This window comes from Gopherus flavomarginatus, chromosome 10, assembly GCF_025201925.1.
Source record: "Gopherus flavomarginatus isolate rGopFla2 chromosome 10, rGopFla2.mat.asm, whole genome shotgun sequence".
NCBI lineage: Eukaryota > Metazoa > Chordata > Testudines > Testudinidae > Gopherus > Gopherus flavomarginatus.
In genome coordinates, this window is record NC_066626.1 from 25,492,125 (window position 1) to 25,513,962 (window position 21,838).

The 21,838-nt window shown below is 37.5% G+C and overlaps 1 protein-coding gene across 2 annotated transcripts in view; it reads left to right on the forward strand.

The window, feature by feature from the left end:
- Nucleotides 1-17,375, forward strand: part of SF3B1 (splicing factor 3b subunit 1) — a 37,023-nt gene extending 19,648 nt beyond the window's left edge. For both annotated transcript variants that reach the window (XM_050969461.1, XM_050969462.1), the window contains 20 exons: nucleotides 2,758-2,925; nucleotides 3,143-3,377; nucleotides 4,580-4,792; nucleotides 5,151-5,272; nucleotides 6,116-6,313; nucleotides 6,415-6,516; nucleotides 7,031-7,210; nucleotides 7,861-7,947; nucleotides 8,159-8,429; nucleotides 9,692-9,837; nucleotides 9,945-10,091; nucleotides 10,263-10,388; nucleotides 11,393-11,614; nucleotides 12,107-12,289; nucleotides 12,393-12,504; nucleotides 12,605-12,725; nucleotides 13,253-13,384; nucleotides 14,658-14,930; nucleotides 16,007-16,223; nucleotides 16,891-17,375. In XM_050969461.1, coding sequence (XP_050825418.1) covers nucleotides 2,758-2,925; nucleotides 3,143-3,377; nucleotides 4,580-4,792; nucleotides 5,151-5,272; nucleotides 6,116-6,313; nucleotides 6,415-6,516; nucleotides 7,031-7,210; nucleotides 7,861-7,947; nucleotides 8,159-8,429; nucleotides 9,692-9,837; nucleotides 9,945-10,091; nucleotides 10,263-10,388; nucleotides 11,393-11,614; nucleotides 12,107-12,289; nucleotides 12,393-12,504; nucleotides 12,605-12,725; nucleotides 13,253-13,384; nucleotides 14,658-14,930; nucleotides 16,007-16,223; nucleotides 16,891-17,049 — 3,414 coding nt within the window. In that variant the 3' untranslated portion in view covers nucleotides 17,050-17,375. The remainder of the gene's footprint in view (nucleotides 1-2,757; nucleotides 2,926-3,142; nucleotides 3,378-4,579; nucleotides 4,793-5,150; nucleotides 5,273-6,115; nucleotides 6,314-6,414; nucleotides 6,517-7,030; nucleotides 7,211-7,860; nucleotides 7,948-8,158; nucleotides 8,430-9,691; nucleotides 9,838-9,944; nucleotides 10,092-10,262; nucleotides 10,389-11,392; nucleotides 11,615-12,106; nucleotides 12,290-12,392; nucleotides 12,505-12,604; nucleotides 12,726-13,252; nucleotides 13,385-14,657; nucleotides 14,931-16,006; nucleotides 16,224-16,890) is intronic.
- The last annotated feature ends 4,463 nt before the right edge of the window (nucleotides 17,376-21,838 follow it).

Genomic DNA, 21,838 nt, shown 5'->3' on the forward strand with positions numbered 1-21,838 from the left:
AACCCAGATCACATCCCCATTAGTATATTCAGAAGCAATCGAGCCATATCCAAATCCCTATTTCCTTTTTGGTCATTTTGACCAAATCTTCGATAATCCAATTATTCAGATCAGATTGTCACTGATTTGCAGCAGCCAGCACAATTATTTACAGACTCATTATTGGAAGGGCCCATTTCCTTCAGAATAGTTGTGAAATCTTCTTGGGGGAAAATTGCAAATAGTGATGGTAGTTGTCACCACCTGACCTCACATTTGTATAATTTGTTTGATTACTAAGGGTTTTACTTGGTATGATTGCAAGAGTTATACTGCCATTACTGGGTTTCATTATCAAACCAAGCATTCTCTTCTTTAACCCTTCAGCATCCTCTTTAACATTTTCACTGTAGCATTTCACAACCCCAGAGTTCAATCCCCTCTGAACTCTTCAGTGTTCATTTGTGCAAAAGCTTCTTTTAACTCCTCTTTCTCTTTCCTTAAATCACTTATGTCCCAAAGGGACACATTTCTCAGGTGAATTCTTTTGGTGGCTCTGAACTTACCTTTGTGTTTTTTTTGTTCTTATCTTTTAACTTTATATACTTTGCCCGCAAAAACTGTACTCACTAAATACAGTCTTTGACAGACAGCTGCTTTTTACTTTGGATTCCTGTAAATAGGTAACAGGCATTGTGTTCTTGACTTTCAGGAATCTTTTCTGTTTAGTTTGTTTCCTTCTCTACAACTTTCATTTATTCTTTCTGCTTTATGCATTCATCCCTTAAGGTGACACATTTTGTTTGTAAAGTTTTAGCCATCAGAAACAATCCTTTGGAAACTGCTATCTTGATTTGGGCTTACTTTGTTTTAGGGGGAAAGAACTAGTTATTGATTTTTTTCTATGGTTGCAAAAGCAGCCTATTGTTTGAAAATTTCAGTGGCATTCAGCAGACCTCTGGTGTGCTCAGCCAAGCATTTATTTTTTATGTGCCTCTTTTTTCCTTGCTCTCTGGAATTCCTTTTTCACTTGATCCCACTCTCCCCTTCATACTTCTCTGGAGAGTCCATAGGGTCTGCCCTTAGATTTAACCTACTTCTCCAATGTGGTACGAAGTTCTTCATATTAAACCCTTAATTCCTTCCAATGCCATTTTCCTTAATGCTAGGTTGCGATCCTCACACTAAGGGGTGTATATGTTACCTGCTCCAGACAAATGGATCTGAGTTGCTGCACCAGTAAGTAGTGGTAACTTCGGAGAACTTATCCGCTCAGGACTATGTTGGGGGTGGCTTCTGAGACATTATCTACTCATCCTCCAAGATCTTAGTTCCCAAGAACACAGCTTAACTCAGAGCTCATCACTGAGTTTGCTTTATTGCATACAATCAAACTACACTTGAGTCGAACAGCACAAGCGTAGGGGCTGGGTACAGTGCATACCACATACCTGAAGTTACAGAGCAAAACTCTTCCTTTGTATATATTTATACATTATATTGCATTTACTATACGTTGCATTACACATTTTGAGATTGGCTTGGTTACTTTGTAGGAACCAGTCCCTGCACAGCATACTCTGTCCAGGCACTGTTCGTGTATGATTTACTCTAATGTCATCTTACGTTCCCGACTTACCTTATCTGTTGTTACCTTGTCCATTGTAATGTTGTCCAGGTGTATCTTAGGTGGTACAGCCATTCTGTTTCCAGCCTACTGATCCATTTACCTCCCTAATCCTGTCTCTCAAGAGATGAAGTCTCATTTATGTCAAACCAGGCCTACAGCATTTGGCAGTACTAAGAACTCTAGTATGAACCAACATTGATTTTTTGGTCAACAATGAGAAAAATTTAAAAAGTGTAAATGTTAAAAAGTTGATATTTAAAACTTGCTTTAATAACCAAAATAATAGTGCAAATTGCATTCGTGTGTATGTATACATACACACACACACGGCTTCAACGGAATTATGCTGATTTACCCCACTTGAGGATCCGGCCCATGTTTTTTATGTTGTCATCTTAATATTTATGTATATGCTGATAAGCTAAAATAAATAATTCCATATGAATTATATATCCAAGTTGTCTAAAGTAATCTTCTTAGCTATATGTCTGATCTTAATTAAATGTTAACTAAAACCTAAATGAATAGCTTCAAATATTACATGCTGTGATATAATTAATTTAAAAATATTTTTAAAATAATACTTTTCTAAGCACTTGGGTAAAAAAGTTGTTTGGTTGAGGCAAATGTGTAGTAAAGTTTTTAAATGTACATAGTCTTACTAATCATATTGAAAAGTATTCTGTAATTAATCACTTTTAAAATAAAATTTGATTTAACTTTCCATTTGTAATATATCTAGAGCTTTTTAGAAAGACAGTGGTAAGACATGTTTGGCCTAAAATACTGGTTTTGTAAAAATCTAATCCCAATGTAGATGTTTCTCTGAAACTTTAAAAACAATCTAGTGAAAACTTTTTTTTAAAAATAAATATTCTGCTGCAGAATGCTGAACACAAATATTGCAGCTTTATGCTAGTGTAGGGGAACTTGAAATTTAAAATTGACTAGAAATTGATTATAAACTGTGTCAAAATTTGATTGTCTAAGCTGAGAAAAATGCAAAAGGAAACTGCATGAAAGTGAATTAGACTTTACTGTCTCTGTTTTAGTAACCTACAATATTACCCTAAAGAAACTCGTTTTGAGAATTTTTTTAAAACAAGCATGCCCTTCTAAGGAATAAATTCTCTATTTTTTTTTAACAGAGGGAAATTAGGCAACAACTAGCAGAAAAAGCTAAAGCTGGGGAACTTAAAGTCGTCAATGGCACCTCCTCCCAGCCACCTTCAAAACGCAAACGGCGTTGGGATCAAACAGCTGACCAGACTCCTGGTACTACTCCTAAAAAGTTATCCAGTTGGGATCAAGCAGAGGTAATTATCCCTTTATTGGTTCACCTCTGCATTGTATAAGCTGTTAATGTTTCCAGCAAGTCTTAAGAGTTCTACAGAATCTCTTGACTTCTATAGATATCTCACAGACTGCACTTTTATTATACTAAGTAGAAATTAAGCATCTACCTTTTATTGTAGTAAATAAAATCAAAGATAACTGAGGAGTTTTAACAGCTTCCGCTTTTGTCTTGGATAGACCCCTGGACATACTCCTTCTTTGAGGTGGGATGAAACTCCTGGCCGTGCAAAGGGTAGCGAGACTCCTGGAGCAACCCCAGGCTCAAAAATATGGGATCCTACTCCCAGTCATACACCAGCAGGAGCTGCAACCCCTGGACGGGATACACCTGGTCATGCAACTCCAGGTCACGGAGGCGCAACTTCCAGTGCACGTAAAAATCGATGGGATGAGACCCCCAAAACAGAAAGAGGTATTTCTGAAATTACTAGAATTGATAGAAAGGTCTGGATGGGTAATGGGATAAGAACTTTTCACTTCAGGCTGTCAGTATGAAAGCAAGTTAGGCCAGAAATAGGAAAAAAAGGTTTCTGCTCTCGGAAATCCAGTAGCTGATGTGTTTTTCAGTTGGGATGCTAGAAGGCAGAGTTCTGTCACAAAAATATCACCCCTCATGGTTTTAGTAAAGGAAACTAAGGCTATGCAGTATGCGCACTACATGAGTGTGGCTATGGTGCCATAGCTTCGCCACTGTAACCTTGTAGTGTGAACATAGAAGGGGTTTTAGTGTCACTGTAGGAACTGTGTCTCATGGAGTAACAGCAGCTAGGTTGACAGAAACATTTTTCTGTCAATCTAGCTGCATTTACATGGGGGAAGCAGGTAAGCATAGCTACAGTGGTACGGATTTTTTCATACCGCTGAGTGCCACCACTGTGTTGACCTATGTTTTAAGTGTACACCAGGCTTAAGTGTCTGTTTTAGTAGTGACATTGCACTATCCGCTGGCCCTTGAAGATCAGTGTTTTAAGGCATGCAGACAGGACAGAGAAGTTCACATTGCATTGTCTTTTATGGATATGTAGAAAATGTTGTTTATACTGTCAGTTGGGCATGTTTCTTAAGATTTATGCATTTATACCCGTTTGCTTTGAAAAACTTTATTCACCTGTTAGACTACAGAAAAAATCTTCGTCATATGTTAAATTGTTAAAATATTTTAACAAAGCAAGTAGTGGAGTGTTTAATCTAATATATAAAATCAAGTTCTTTCAAATATGTTGGGATGATAGCTAGTACTGATTGCTCAGATGAAACCAAAGAATATAAAAAAGACTCTTTTCATCCCTAAGATTAAATTCTTGTATATATTCATTATACTGGTAGTAGACTTTAACATTAAGGATGAGAGAAGTTTTTGCTTGCCTGTTTGCTATGTTTGCTTATCTGATCTACCAGTGATGATGGAGTTTGATGTTTCTGTTATATGTTGTAACAGGCAAGGAGGTGAAAGAGTGGAATGGAATAGTGTAAGGGAGATCAGATCTTGATATTGTTGTAATGCTTCCCTTTTAGAATGTTTTGTTTGTTTGTTTTTCACTTTCAGAAATGTTGCTTGTAAGATCTGACTTGCAACCATCATAATCTGAAAAAATTGGGCTTTTATTTTTATAGATACACCGGGACATGGCAGTGGATGGGCTGAGACTCCTCGTACAGATCGAGGTGGTGATTCAGTTGGTGAAACCCCAACTCCTGGAGCAAGTAAAAGAAAGTCACGTTGGGATGAAACACCTGCTAGCCAAATGGGTGGTAGTACTCCTGTTTTGACACCTGGCAAAACACCAATTGGTACACCAGCGATGAACATGGCAACCCCTACACCAGGTAAGATTAATCCATTAACTAAGGCTTCTGTTTTCTATCACTTCATATTAAAATGTAAAAATAATGTAAATTTATGTAGGCATCTCTGTTCTGTTTTTTGACTATGGAAGCCCAACTTTGTATTCTGCATGTCTGTAGCAATTTAATTCTGGCAGAGAACACAGAGCAATGTAACCTCAAAGTCTGCTGTGAATGTTGGTTGAATTGATAGGCAAGAATTGCTAAAGAGCTTCTTGAAAGTTCTAACTCAAGCAATTGGAATTCTGAGGCCAGTTTTGTACTCAAGTGCTGAATGTCTTAATTCCAGACAATGTTAAAGACGATAAAAAGTAAAATCCTTTCTTTTACATAAATGTAGGTCATATAATGAGCATGACTCCTGAACAGCTGCAGGCATGGCGCTGGGAAAGAGAAATAGATGAGAGAAACCGGCCACTATCTGATGAAGAACTGGATGCCATGTTCCCAGAGGGATATAAGGTAGTTGATCTGAGTAAATCTAAGCAGTCTGTCAGTATAAATGCTGTAACATACTGGTGATACATTTTCAGCTCAGAATATGGATTTTAACAATAAAATAAATGTTTTGATTTGAATGCCTCAAACTAAATACAGATGAATTCATTCTGACATTTGTTAGTTTACTTACTGGTATTTTATAAATATCCATTAGAAGGAAAAAACTTAAGAGGTAAATTTAAAAGGAGGGCAGTTTGTCTTCTGCTTCACCTTAGGGAGCTGATGCTGATTTCAGAAGGAGTTCCCTATGTGGAACGGCTGCAGAACTGGAGCCCATGGCAGAGATTGACAGAGATTGAAAACTGTCTGTAAGACAGTATTAACATGCTACATTTAAAAAACACCACCCACTTACTTTAATATTCATATCAAACAGTTCATAAAGAGACACTTAAAGGCTAATATTTCATCTCTGCTCATGAGAACTTTACAGTAGTACTGACGCTTGTTAGGACTCCTCTTGACATCATTCCTGTACTTTCAAGTCTAACAACATGTACACAGTTTCAAATAATTTATTAGATCAGTTATTTAATTTACAGCAATACAAAAGTAGACTCTAAAACACATGCTGGAAGACTGTCAAAAATTAATAGGATAAACAGTTAACATGACAGATACTTGTATCAGTCATTTTCTGCATTTTTCTTACTTCTTCCCTGTTCTGAGGCTGTTGATGACTGTCAGCTAATATTATTTTTAACATCCTGCTCTGCAGTCTGAAAATACTTCTTAGATTTCAGTGTTTAGATGTTTGTATCTTCTTTATTTCAGTGCATTATTTTTATCTTCATTTCACTTCAGGTTCTTCCCCCTCCAGCTGGTTATGTGCCTATTCGTACTCCAGCTCGTAAACTTACAGCAACTCCCACGCCATTGGGTGGTATGACTGGATTCCACATGCAAACAGAAGATAGGACCATGAAGAGCGTTAATGACCAACCATCTGGAAATCTTCCTTTCCTAAAACCAGATGATATTCAATACTTCGATAAACTACTGGTAAATGAGATTTTATTGATACTTATTTAATATCTCCTGATATGGGGTTGGAAATGGTAGAAAAACTGTGCATTAATTAATATATTTGTAATTATTTACAGGTTGATGTTGATGAATCAACACTTAGTCCAGAAGAACAGAAGGAAAGAAAAATAATGAAATTACTCTTGAAAATAAAGAATGGTACACCTCCAATGAGAAAAGTAAGACAATCTTCTGATGTGGACATATCACTCTAATTTTCAAATACCGTAATTTCTTTCCCATTTATTTTAGGATCCAGTCTCACCTCTTTTTTCCCTAAAACTGCCCATGGGCTTGCTCCAAGCTGCTTCTGAAGGACTTTTATTTCTGTCTGTCTGTTTTTTCCTTTTTCTCATCTAGCTCTTGCTTTCTCTCTGTATTGTTGTTCCCTTATTTATGCCTCTTAATTTCCCCACCTCTCTAAATTAGGTATTAAATAATTCAGTAAGTATTTCTATTTTATAATAATTACATCTATAAAGCATTTTGTGACACATTTACATGAAAGATGTTATATATTATTGTATCTTAAGATCATTGTTCCAAATGCATTTCTGGCAACAGCATGCATAAATCATTTGAAATTAGTAGAATTGCACTTGATTAAGGCTTTGTTTTACTCATTACATAGAAATGTTGTATTATTTTGGTTTCATTCTGTGTGGTTTAATTCAGAGGGGTTTCTTTTTTTAGGCTGCTTTGCGTCAGATTACTGATAAAGCTCGTGAATTTGGAGCAGGTCCGCTGTTTAATCAGATTCTACCTCTGCTGATGTCACCAACACTTGAAGATCAAGAACGTCACTTGCTTGTCAAAGTTATTGATAGAATCTTGTACAAACTTGATGATTTGGTCCGACCATACGTACACAAGGTCTGTTTCAGTGAAATTTACTTAAATATTTAATATTTGTTTTATGAATGCATTCTGTACTCTTTACTGAGTGTTCTATAATAGTTACTTTTCTGTGGCTCAGATTTACAGATATTTATGGCATCTGTGAGTTTGAATCTTCATTTAAAAAAAAAATTTACATTATTGGTAGGAGTGCACAGTTAGAGATACACTGTCCTCTTTATACGTACAGAATGTAATAATAAAATGCTTTTCTATAGTCATTTACCAGATTTCATTTGCAGAATATCTTTTGTAAGTTGTATGAATAACACATCAAAATATAAAACTTAAAAGCAAGGTGGTCTGGAAGGATTAATTGTATATGCATGCGCTGGAAGTAAAAGATTGTGGTAGCTGATCCATGCAGTATCGCTGGTGGTGGCATCCTGTCTTAGAGGAGAAAGGTCTAGAAAATCAGTATGTGAATTCATGTTGAATGAGGGGGTAAAGGATTATTAAGGGAGATGGTGATCTTTTGAATTTAATGAGCATGGGAGCCATGGAATCACCATGTTAACCAGCCTTTTCTTAGGGCCAGAACTACTGAAGTGGACAATAATACTTGAGTTGAGAGATTCATTAATATAATTTGAAGTGTTAATTTGTTCATTTATTGCCCTTTTCAGATTCTTGTGGTCATTGAACCACTGCTGATTGATGAAGACTACTATGCGAGAGTGGAAGGCAGAGAAATTATATCAAACTTGGCTAAGGTAATAACACTGCAGTATCCTTTTTTTTTTTTTTTGAGTGTGATAGTTTGATAGCTAAAATGTAACTGTAACTATTTGATCTAGCGTATTCTGCTTTTTAGTATTGAAAAAGTAATGGTTACATGTGATAAGAAACTGAAAAAACCCAGCAAAAAAGTTAAAAGTTCATCATTCCTGTACACAAATATATGTTTTATTTTTTGACTTTCAGGCTGCTGGTTTGGCTACAATGATCTCCACTATGCGACCTGATATTGATAACATGGATGAGTATGTCAGAAATACAACAGCTCGAGCCTTTGCTGTTGTTGCCTCTGCTTTAGGCATTCCTTCTCTGTTGCCCTTCTTGAAAGCTGTATGTAAGAGCAAAAAATCCTGGCAAGCTAGGCACACTGGCATCAAGATTGTACAGCAAATTGCTATTCTTATGGGCTGTGCTATCTTGCCTCATCTCAGAAGTTTGGTTGAAATCATTGAACATGGTACGTTCTGTTTTTGTTAAATGTTTTCTCTAGTTTGTTCATAAGGCTGTTGGTGAAATTAAAGACTCAAATTCTTGAATGTCAGGCCTAGACTTCATAATTCTAATAAGAAACTACATCAGAATATTCATCTTCCCTTTTAATAACTTTTGTCAAAGATTTTGGTCTATAGCCTGGCTTAAATAACTGTAATAAGCCTTTATATGTGAGTTGTTATAGCTATAAAGTCCAAAAGACAATAACTTTAAAATAACTAGTACTTCTAATTTCTTTTGGACTATTAATCCTTTAGTTCTTGTGTAGTATATTTCTTGCTCTTTGGACCATGTTTTGACTAGTAGATAACAATGACTGTTTGGTTTTGTTTTTTTTTTACAACTACATGTTATCCTGCGTTTTCCATCACTCAACAAGTCTTGTGTAATTTAAAGTATTCTCTGTATTAATGGTTAAATTACGGAGAACCCTTGGATTTCAGTGAGCACAGTGCGAGCCAATTCTAATTGAAGAAGTTTGTTTATTGATACAATAACATCCACATATATCAAGTTCACACTACAGCACTTGAGATGACTTGTATTGTAATTGCTTACTTGTTTTAGTGAAACATCTGCTGGTCAGTTTTAACTGCTTGTATTATGGAGCTCTTGGGACTTCATTGTTGAGAAGATCTGGAATTCTAGGGAGTGAAATGTTTTAAAACCCACAATAGAGGCACTTCATAGATTGTAAACATTCCATGTACTTTTTCTGAAATGTTTTAAAAAATCAACTTCAGCAGTGTTAGAGCACAGCCTGATGTAGTTGGGTGTTTTGTTTCAATTCTGTTTTCTCCAAGTATTACAAAATAGCATGAGGTTTTTCATCTGGATTTCCCCTGCCCGTGACTTCTCTACAATGATCCCTTTTTGTTAAATAGCTGCCAAGTGGAAGCAGCACTTCAGTACCTTTCCTGAAGAGGCCTGAATCTTAAGGGACATTTGAAGCTGGAATTCCTCATTGTGTTTGATTTTTAGAAGTTTAGAGCAAACAGTTCTTTATGTAAACAGGATTTTTTAATTCCAAAATAGATATTGAAGGTTTGTGCAAGGAAATGTTGAGCATAAGATGGAAAAGTGGGGAGTGTGTTTTTACGCTTTAACAAAAGAAGGCTTTTCCACCTCTTTCCTGTCCTCTTGCACACATTTCCCCGTTTTTCCACAGTAATTCAAGCTCTGTGTAATGGTCTAAGAATCACTTACTGAATATAACTTGTTTTCCAGGTCTGGTGGATGAGCAGCAGAAAGTGCGCACTATCAGTGCTTTGGCTATTGCTGCTTTGGCTGAGGCAGCTACTCCTTATGGCATTGAATCATTTGACTCCGTTCTAAAGCCCTTATGGAAGGGCATACGTCAGCACAGAGGAAAGGTATGTCTCTACAATCTGTTTCTTTTCATCTCTCTATTTTGAATGTAAACTGCTATATACATTTTAATACCCATGCCAAATATATTATATTATGTATTGAAATATAGGGTCTGGCTGCCTTTTTGAAAGCTATTGGGTACCTTATCCCTCTTATGGATGCTGAGTATGCCAACTACTATACCAGAGAAGTAATGCTAATCCTTATCCGAGAGTTCCAGTCTCCTGATGAAGAAATGAAAAAAATTGTGTTAAAGGTATGTCAAAATCACTTGAACATTGTCAGTGTAATGTTTAAAGTAAACTTTGATTTTATTTGTGATTTGGATCAATAAAAAAAATTGTCATATAATAAGCATTCTTCTTTAAAAAAAAAAAATTTAAAAATTGGTCTACAGCATTAAAACTTGTATTTCTTTGCCTGCTAGGTAGTAAAACAGTGTTGTGGTACAGATGGCGTTGAAGCAAACTACATTAAAACAGAGATTCTGCCGCCATTTTTCAAACACTTTTGGCAGCACAGAATGGCACTGGACAGAAGAAATTACAGACAGGTATAGTTTGGAAAAGATTTTAAACTGCTTTGAATTAAACTTATAAAATGGTGTATATAGAGAGATGTTTGGTGATGGTGAATTTATTTTTGACTTTTTCAATGTATCTTGAGATGGCATTTGCTTTGGGCAGAGAGAGGTGTGGATAGATTAAAAGGCTCAGCATTCTTAAATGGGATACAAAACATTTTGCTTCTAGTTTACTGGTTTTAATACCAGTCAGTTGCTAGTGCAAAAGTAATTACCGCCTGATTGCTTATTTGTGCTATGTAAAATGACTGGTTGGCTTCAGTTTCTAGTCGATAGGTGTCCCCATCACAAAAGTGTTTCCACTATTAGCGCAAATAAACACCTAAGTTGACAGTCTCGGAGAGGACTTAAATGCTTCATTTTCCATCCACTCTAGTATTGGTCCTTCCAGTTGAGAGAGATGAACATTGCAATATGTTTTAAATCATTTTCAGTCCATCCTAACAGGAAGCAAACTCTGTGTCATTCGCAGTGATAGTGTGAATTTCCAAACTCCCATTTAAAAAAAAAAAAAAAAAAAAAGTGTTCAACTCTCTGGGCAATACATCCTCCTCTCACGTTAGTTAAGAAAACAGCATGTTTTGTAATTTTTAATTATCCATGCAGGGAAAACTCTGCCACTCCTTAACTTGAAGGCAAAGAACAGCCAAGTGGATTAATCCATTTGCAATAATTTTTCTCGGGATATAGACAAGAATGTGAGATTCTGGAAATTTTTCTGCTTACCCACAACCTTGAAAATGGCTTTCTGCAGCTTGGTTGTTGCCTGAGAAGGGTTATTCTGTTCTTGAGAGTAAATGATATCTGCATGATGCCCTTTCTTTTCCTGCAGTAAGCAAAGGATTTCTCAGGTCATCTTAGAGGTTTTAGGAAGTCTTTGTAAACTCTCTCTCTCTCTCTCTCTCTCTCTCTCTCTCTCTCTCTCTCTCTCTCTCTCTGATTATTTTACCCAAAGCTATATTTTTATGTTTCAGTTGGTTGATACCACAGTGGAGCTGGCAAACAAAGTCGGAGCAGCAGAAATTATTTCCAGGATTGTGGATGATCTGAAAGATGAGGCTGAACAGTACAGAAAAATGGTTATGGAAACAATTGAAAAAATAATGGGGAACCTGGGTGCAGCAGACATTGACCATAAACTAGAAGAACAACTTATTGACGGTATCCTGTATGCCTTCCAGGAACAGACCACAGAGGTATTGTTAGAAGATGCTCTTAGCAGTTAACTTATTTAATTTAATCTGTTCACACTGTTCTGGAAAAATTAGTATACAAGACTCTCGCTAAAACACGTGTCTATATAGCATGAATTCGCATACAACTTGGTCGTGGCCATGGATCCCAAATTTAGTTACTTTAATTGCAATTCATTTTAACGCATAGCCCGTGTTCTAGTGAGGGTCCAGTGTACTTACACTTGAAATCCAAACAAGAATTACGTGGGTGTTTTAATTGGAACAAAGAGCACTGAAATTTGTAAGGCAGTTCTGGAATATTAAAGTAGCATGTATTATAAAGGTTGTATGTACAAAAGTAGTTCAGTAGTAAATGGACAGTTGATATAAGAGAGACAAAGTGGGCAAGGTGTAATACCTAATATCCTTGGACCAATGCAGCTCCAACAACACTGCATGCAATTAGTGATGTAGTTGATCTTACTTTTCTAACCCGTTGTTGTTGTTGTTCAGGACTCTGTGATGTTGAATGGCTTTGGCACAGTGGTTAATGCTCTTGGCAAACGAGTTAAACCATACTTGCCTCAGATCTGTGGTACAGTTCTATGGCGTTTGAACAACAAATCAGCCAAAGTTAGGCAGCAGGCTGCTGACCTGATCTCACGTACTGCAGTTGTCATGAAGACCTGTCAAGAGGTATTTATTTCTCCAATTCCTCTTTTCCATAGGAAGTCATTTTTAAATTAAAGAAAAGTCAGAGAATTTTTGCTAACTTTCACATCTTGTTACTTCGTTCTAGGAAAAACTGATGGGACACTTGGGTGTTGTCCTGTATGAGTATCTGGGTGAGGAATACCCTGAAGTATTAGGCAGTATACTTGGAGCACTTAAAGCCATTGTGAATGTTATAGGTATGTGGGGTTTTTTTGTGCAAGAGGCAAGTAAGGAAATGGAGGGGTGGGTGGGGTTAAGAGAATCTGAGACTTAATAAGGTGTCATTCTGTTGAACAGGTATGCACAAGATGACCCCACCAATCAAAGACCTGCTGCCAAGACTCACACCTATCTTGAAAAACAGACATGAGAAAGTACAGGAGAATTGTATTGACCTAGTTGGGCGTATTGCGGACAGGTGAGTTGTTGTGGTATACTTCTGAAATGCCATGACATTTAATTGCTTACATAACAGGTCACAACATTTACCCAGTTTTAATGTTTGATAATTTAGTTATCAGGTTTCGGATCTGGATTTTATAAATCTGGGACTTTTAGAGTTCCTTAAGCTTTTTTACAGAGATTGTTCATGTTAACATTTCTTCATGATTAGTAAAATAAAATATGTAGATACAAAGTATGACCGATCAAGTGCATTGCAGTGTCGTGTACTATTTAAATGATATTATTTGCTACCGTTAGTCTTTCATTGGTTTGCCAGTTTACATAGACTTGATGCAGATCGTAGAATGAAGCTTAATTCTGTATGTGGTTTGGGTACTTTTATAAAAAAAAATTCACATAGCTATCCAATTAACTGTTTAAAAAGAGAGAAGGTGAGCCTGTGTTCCTGTGTTAGTAGCATAGGTGTACATCTTATAATCTGTTTTTTGCTTTAAAAAGGTATGACTTCACTAAAATAGCTGCATTTCTTTTAATATCCAGGGGTGCAGAATATGTTTCTGCAAGGGAATGGATGAGGATCTGCTTTGAACTGCTAGAGTTGTTAAAAGCTCACAAGAAAGCTATCCGACGAGCCACAGTGAACACTTTTGGTTATATTGCAAAAGCTATTGGGTAAGTATGTTGTCTTGATACTGAACAGCATGTGTAGGCCCTTTCTTAGATGGTGGTGATTGTGGGTCTTGTTGAAAAAATAACATTGAATTTCTTTTGTTCTTAAAATTTTAGCCAAATTGTTGTTTAAAGTAGTTTTTTTTTGTACTTCATTTTATTCACTTTATAGGAGGTGAACTACAATCAGTTATGCTTCAGTAACATACGCTGTTTTAATACACATGAGGCTGGTCTACATTACAGTGTTAATTAAAGTGCTCAGGACTGAGTAAAATTTCACGCCCTATGTGATTGATTAAGCCGATTTAAGCCCCAATGTAGACACCACTAGGTTGATGGTATAATTTTTCCATTAACCTGGCTACCACCTCTCCACCCCCTTGCATCGCTGTATTAAGTGTCTACACTACAGTGTTAAAGCAGAACTGCAGCTATGCCACTGTAGGGTTTCTAGTGTAGATATACCCAAGCTTTGTAGGGCAGACATGATTAAAGTACATTTTGGTGTTGGTAGGAAGATAAAGTTAAGTTGTAGCCATCTTCTTCCAGTGCTTGTACTAGAATGATTCTAATCGTATAAGTTTATCTGTTTTTCTGATTGAGAAATTGGAGGAAATGGTACATTCAGGTGCTTCCTGGGTCCTTTCATACAATCTTGCTCTTGAGATTGTAGTTCCACAAGTCTCTTCCATTCGTGTTTTCTGTAATAAAGAACTTCAGCAAAGAAATAGTTTTTGCTGTTGATTTGTATTCCCAATTTATAATCTTGGCACAGACTGTAGAGTGAAGCTTAATTCTGTATAAATAGTCTATATATTCTTAGCAAATGGTCAGCTATCCAAATAAGCAATCTATTTAAAAACAGATACTTTGTCTCTAGAAGCCCTAAGATTGGGACCACAGCATACAAGCACTGTACAAATATACACCTTAATCCAGCTAACACTTAGTATGTGTGTAATTTTATGCAAGAGCATAAATGTTTGCAGGATCAGGGCTATAGTAACAGAAAATTCTTACTCCAAAGAGTGGAGGTTGCTAATTTTGAGGCAACAACTGAGTTCCAAGTGGTGAAGGATGAGTGAGGGTCATGAAAAGATCACACAGGTACTTAGGTTAGCTATTGCAAAACTCACTGCCTTCCGCTAGCTCCAAATCAGCTGTCTCACAGAGATGCAATCTATTATTGACTGACTGTTTTCTGATATTAAAAGTAACTTAATACATATTTACATTTTTTCACTGACAAACTTCTGCATTTTGTCTCTTCCAGACCCCATGATGTGCTGGCTACACTGCTAAATAACCTGAAAGTACAAGAAAGACAGAACAGAGTATGTACTACAGTAGCAATTGCTATTGTAGCTGAAACATGCTCACCTTTCACAGTACTGCCTGCTCTGATGAATGAATACAGAGTTCCAGAACTGAATGTCCAGAATGGTGTATTAAAATCTCTTTCTTTTCTATTTGAATACATTGGAGAGATGGGAAAAGATTACATTTATGCTGTTACGCCATTGCTTGAAGATGCTTTAATGGACAGGTAAGTAATTTATTGCTTAGGGTACTTGTAGTCACATTCAGGTTCGCCTTGTTACATTAAACACAATTCCATTGCATGCCTGATTCCTCAACCACAGAAAAAGGTACCTGGAGATGATTGCTTCATGAAAAACGTTAACAGAATAACATATTTTAGCTTGCTGTAATTCAAGCCAACTTTCTCTGTGTTCCAAACAACTATACATTCCTTTTTTAGTAATACCATTGAAGATTAGAAGTTTGTAAAATGAGATAATTACAGAATGACTGACCCAGGATTTACCATATTAGGACTACTTTTAATCAGTTATTTTTCTAGGCTATTGAGCAGTGTTAAATGATAGTAATTTCTCCTATTAAACTGTTAGATAATTTTTTATTAGCTGATTTGAAGTGTAATTTCTCTGCACCATGCTGTTTGCAGGGAAGAACAGAAGGGTATCATCAGAACTTTTTAGCATTCTTGGTGTCAGAAAAGCATTGTTATTGGGCCCTACCAAATTCATGGTCCATTTTGGTCAAGTTCACGGCCATAGGATTAAAAAAATCGTAAATTTCATTATTTCAGATTTAAATAGCTGAAATTTCAGAATGTTGTGATTGTAGGGGTCCTGACGCAAAAAGGAGCTGTGTGGGGCGGGGTCACAAGGTTTATTGTAGGGGTTTTGCGGTAGTGCTACCCTTATTTCTGCACTGCTGCTGGTGGTGCTGTCTTCATAGCTGGGCTCCCGGCCAGCAGCTGCCACTCTCTAGCTGCCCAGCTGTGAAGGCAGCACAGAAGTGAGGGTGGCAGTAACGCAACCCCCCTAAAATAAACTTGTGACCTCCCTGGAACTCCCTTTTGGGTCAAGACCCCCAATTTTAGAAACACTGGCTGGTCTCCCCCATGAAATCTGTATAGTGCAGGGTTAAAACACACAAAAGGCCAAATTTCATGGGGGGAGGGACGGATTTCACAGTCCGGGACGCATTTTTCATGGCCATGAATTTGATAGGGCCCTAATTGTTATGATTTCCATCGGAAAGTTTTATTTGCAAGTGAACTTGTTAAATAAACAGGTTATGTTTTCTTTGCAGAGACCTTGTACACAGACAAACAGCCAGTGCTGTGGTGCAGCATATGTCTCTTGGAGTATATGGATTTGGCTGTGAGGATTCTCTGAATCACTTGTTAAATTATGTGTGGCCCAATGTGTTTGAGACATCTCCTCACGTCATTCAGGCAGTTATGGGTGCACTGGAGGGCCTAAGAGTTGCCATTGGACCATGTAGAATGCTGCAATATTGTTTACAGGTATGCTTATTTACATTGGGATGGCAGGGAAAGTAATTTGTCAAACCTTGATACTCAACAAGGAGGAAACACCTGGAAAGCAGAAATCCCAAATGTGTGTTAAGGGTGATAATGGACATCACCTTCAGTGTTTGCAGTGTAATGTTGCCTTATGCCACAGAAGTGGGAGAGTAATAGTATTACTTTGTGATTCAAACTATATTTGAAATACTGTGTTCAGTTCTGCACACTTTGTTTACATATTTCTGGGTGACAATATTTAGGGGGTTTAGACAAGTGAAATGAAAGTAATCATGGGGCTGCAGAAAGCATGTGGGGAATGAAAGATGAGGCTGATAGGAAAAATGAGTTTAGTTCAACTAACTTGTAAGGGTATAATTACCTGCAGATGCTTGAAGGTAAATATGAAGGACTGAGAGGAACAGTGGGGGGTGTAAGAGAAAAGAATGGATGAAATTAAATTGAACAAGAATAGCAGTAACAGGAGAGAATTGAGTGTGTTTTCTCAGCTCAGACTTTTACTTGGCATTTATTTTAATAGCTAAACTCAATTAAAAATAATTGCTTAAGGAGTTTTTTGGTTTATTTTTAATATTATGCATAACTCACATACCAAGTCTGTAATGTACATTGCTTGTTAATTTTATATTTTGTTCTATTTTCCTAGGGTTTGTTTCACCCTGCCAGGAAAGTCAGAGATGTGTATTGGAAGATTTATAATTCAATCTATATTGGCTCACAGGATGCCCTGATAGCACATTATCCAAGAATCTACAATGATGAAAAGAACACCTACATTCGTTATGAACTTGACTACATCTTATAATCTTATTGTTCAGTTGTTTGTGTTTAATGCACAGCTGTTCCACACTTAAACTTGCTTCAAATTTGGTGATGTAAAATTTTAAAACGTTGCAGATCAGTATTGAGCTGGTCAGAGGAGGAGCTAGAAAACCATTAGCATGATTTTTAAATAATCTGTCCTTTTTTTTATGTTAAACAGTTAAAGCCAGTAGTGACCAAGAACAGAGTGTGATTACACAATGTACTGGAGGGATTTCATTTTGGATTCATCTTTATGAAGATTTAGATTTCATTCCTTGTGTTTAAAGGGGATGTTTATTTGAGAAATAAACATTTGTGTATAAAATACTAATTTGTGTGTGTGTTTTTGGACAGAGAGGCTTGTGAAACAAATCTCTTTGATAGATTGTTATGCATTTATGTAAAAAAGGTGGCGTACATTTTAACCCTCATTTTGTTATCCCCTAGTTTTGAATAAATAAGAAAAATGTATAAACTGTAGTTGATGTGTGTATCTTTTATAATGGGATAATGAAACTGTACTGTAGCTGATTGCCATAGTTTTCACATTCTATTTGCATGGAAACTATGGCTTTTAGTTACTGCTTACTGTCAGATTGCTTCAATCAAAATTTCATGGCTGTGAAGATTAATTGTGCTGTCATTGTAATAAAAAAAATAAGCTATTTCTAGATGGTCTAAGTAAAAATGCATTGTCAGTTGAATGTGAATCTGTTTCATAGCCGTTTAATCTGTGTACCTGCCCAGGATGAAAGTGACCAGTGTAGTGCTTAGGGCTGGTCCACACTACGGGGGGGAAATCGATCTTAGATACGCAACTTCAGCTACGTGAATAACGTAGCTGAAGTCGAATATCTAAGATCGGATTACTCACCCGTCCACACCGCGTGGGATTGATGTTCGCGGCTCTCCCTGTCGATTCTGGAACTCCGTTGGGGTTGATGGAGTTCCGGAATCGATATAAGCGCGCTCGGGAATCGATATATCACGTCTAGATTAGATGCGATATATCGATCCCCGAGCAATCGATTTTAACCCGCCGATACGGCGGGTAGTCTGGACATAGCCTTAGATGGATATTGGTGAGAAAAACAGTGCCTGTAGTGCCTGACTTGAGGCAGCTGCTGGGAGTGCTTAGCAAATGGACAGGAATTATTGGAACCACTTTGTCCTTCCCAGCTGTCAGTATATAGGACAGAGTAGGAGAAAAAACTTCTCTTCTTCCTGCCCACCTCCAATTATGCATACTCCAGCAATAAAAAATAAGTGAAGAAAGGACATATTGCAAAATGGAGACATGGAAAACCACACAAAACATGGGATGATGTCCTCACATTTCCATGTAAGGTTATCGTTCTGATGATGTCATTGCATGTTAATGAACTACTAGGATGAAAATAGCAGTGGTGAGATATCGATGGCATTATTTTGTGAGTGAATGATCAGGTTGCGTTCTCTCTTCATATTTTAATTCTAATGTTCTAGCTAATTTCTGCTGTTTGTATCAATGCACAACATTTTTTTTCCTATTTAGCATATAAGCAACAATTGTTTATCCTAACTTTCAGGGCCACTTAATATGTCATCTGAATTATGTCTTTAAAAAAAAAAAAGTACTTGTGTGTTAGAAATTTGCAACCCTATTTCTGAGGCAGATCGTTACTTATTACCTTTTCTGACAATATTGATTTTTGTTGGGAACTGAAAATGACCATAATAATTCTACTTGAACTAAACAGTCTATTACTATGGACTTTATTACATAACAGCTGAGAGTTCTTGATGATGGCTTTATAGTTCAGGAGCTCTTTTCCTCACAGAACAAGCAGCATTTTTATGTAGTATAACTTGAACTTGTTTCTAGATTTTTTTTTCAGCAATGCTTTGTTTGCATCTCTATAGGGCCTCTCACTTTGATTTCAAAGCATTATACAAATACGATAATGCAATTTTAGTCTTTCAAGAGCTCTGTAAAGTCAGTCAGTGTAAGTCTCCGTTTGACTGGGGAGGAAGAGGGTGGAACTGAAGCACAGTGAGGGTTAGAGACTTGCCCAACATGTCTCTGGCAGAACAGAATAGAAAGCAGGACTCCTGACTGCCAGTCCTATATGTTAACTAAACCGTGTTTTCTAAGCTATTAACAGGACAAGTAAACATGAGATTATTCAGTGAGAAATGGAAGCTAGCAGTCAACTGTTAATTTAAATGTTCTTTGAGGGGAGAAAAAAAATCATATAATCTGTCACCCCCCCCCCCACACACACACACGGGCAGGAAAGGAGAGAGAGGTCCTTCTTGATACAGTAAAAAGTATAAAAATTATGTTGTGCTATTTTACCTTTATGCTTTTATCTCCAGCACCAGTTGACAAAAATACATGTTTTAACAATGAAATTGAAAGGAAATTCTTTATGCCAAACAAGTTTGCTTGTTACTCCTCAATAGTCCACTTGCACTACCTTGATTTCTCCCAACTCTCACCACAATATTGCTTTATCCAATAAAGTCCAACTGTTACTTGATTTGGCATTTTTGGAAGTCAAAAACGGCACTTTAGAAATATTATTACATGCGATAGTTGCAGCCACACTTGTGTAGTAAAAGCAGGTCATGGATCCATTGTATCTTGGACAACTCGATGACTCTTCCATCGCTGTCCTGTTGGATGAGGGCAGAGAATTATCATGGAATCAGACTGGAAGGGACCTCAAAAGGTCATGGAGTCCAGTCCCCTGCAATTGTGGCAAGACTATATTATCTAGACCATCTGTGACAGGTGTTGGTCTAACTTGCTCTTAACTTCCAGTGATGGAGACTCCACAACCTCCCTAGGAAATGTATTACATTACTTACCTACCCTGACAGGAAGTTTTTCCTTATGTCCAGCCTAAACCACCCTTGCTGCAATTTAAGCCCATTGCTTCTAGCCCTATCCTCAGAGGTTGAGAACAACTTTTCTCCCTCCTTGTAACAATCTTTCATGTACTTGAAAACTTATCTGGTTCCCTCTGTCTTCTCTTCTCCAGACTAAACAAACCTAATTTTTTCAATCTTCCTTCGTAGTCATGTTTTCTAGATCTTCAATAATTTTTGTTGCTCTTCTCTGGACTTTCTCCAGTTTGTCCACATCTTTCCTGAAACGGGCACCCAAACTGGACAGAATACTCCAGTTGAAGCCTAATCAGCGCTGAGTAGAAGAATTCTTGTGTGTTGCTTATAACATTCCTGCTAATTCATCCCAGAAGGATGTTTGCGCTTTTTTTTTTTTTTTTTGCAAGAGTTTTACACTGTTAACTCACATTTAGCTTGTGATCCACTATGTCCTCCAGATCCCTTTTCTGCAGTACTCCTTCCTAGGCAGTCACTTCCCGTTTTGTATGTATGTAACTGATTGTTCCTTCCTAAGTGGAGTACTTTGCATTTGTCATTGAATTTCATACCATTTCTCCACTTTGTCCAGATAATTTGATATTTAATTAGGGCTGTTGATTAATCGCATTTAACTCACATGATTAACTAAAAAAAATTAATCACGATTAAAAAAATTAATCATGATTTAATTGCTGTTTTAATTGCACTGTTAATAGAATATCAATTGAAATTTATTAAATGTTTGGATGTTCTAAATTTTCAAATATATTGATTTCAATTACAACACAATACAAAGTGTATTATATTTTTATTACAAATCTTTGTAAAAATTATGAACAAAAGAAATAGTATTTTTCAATTCACCTCATACAAGTACTGTAGTGTAATCTCTTTATCATGAAAGTGCAACTTACAAATGTAGGGTTTTTTGTTACAGAACTGCACTCAAAAACAAAACAATGTAAAACTTTGAACCTTGCCCATCCCCTCAGTCCTACATCTTATTCTGCCAGTCATTAAGACAAAACAAGTTTGTTTACATTTATGGGAGATAATGCTGCTGTCTTATTTATAATGTCACCTGAAATTGAGAAGAGGTATTTGCATGGCACTTTGTAGCTGGCGTTGCAAGGTATTTATGTGCCAGATATGCTAAACATTCTTATGCCCTTTCATGCTTTGGCCACCATTCCAGAGGATGATGCTCATTTAAAAAAAAATGCGTTAATTACATTTTGACTGAACACCTTGGGGGCTCTGGGGTGGGGCCAGGGATGAGGGGTTGGGGTGTAGGAGGGGGCTTGGCTTGTGGGGGCTCAAGGTTGGGGCACGGGCTTACCTCTGGCAGGTCCCGGTCAGTGGCTCAGTGGGGCTAAGGCAGGCTTCCTACCTGTCCTGACTCCATGCTGCACCCTTGAAGTGGCTAGCAGGTCCAGTTCTTAGGCAGAGGCACAACAGGTTTTTCACCCGCAGGCACCACCCTGCAGCTCCCATTGGCCATGGTTCCCAGCCAATGGAAGTGTGGAGCCGGTGCTTGGGTTTGGGCACCGCGTGGAGCCCTGTAGTCCACCCACCTATGAGTCGGACGTGCTGGCCACTTCCAGGCATACAGCATGGAGCCAGGACAGGTAGAGACTAGCCTGCCTTGGCTCCACAGCACCGCCGACCAGACCTTTAATGGCACGGTTGGCAGTGATGACCAGAGCTGCCAGGGTCCCTTTTTGATCGGGTGTTCCAGTAGAAAACTGGACACCTGGTCACCCTAGTGTGCACATGCTATGTGCACGACAGCTGGAAGAGTTTTCTCCTAGCAGTATCCACAGGGTTGGCCTGGGCGCCCCCTGGAGTCGTGCCTTCATGGCACTCAATACAGGGCCTTGCCGATCCGACCTCCACTTAGTTCCTTCTTACTGCCTGTG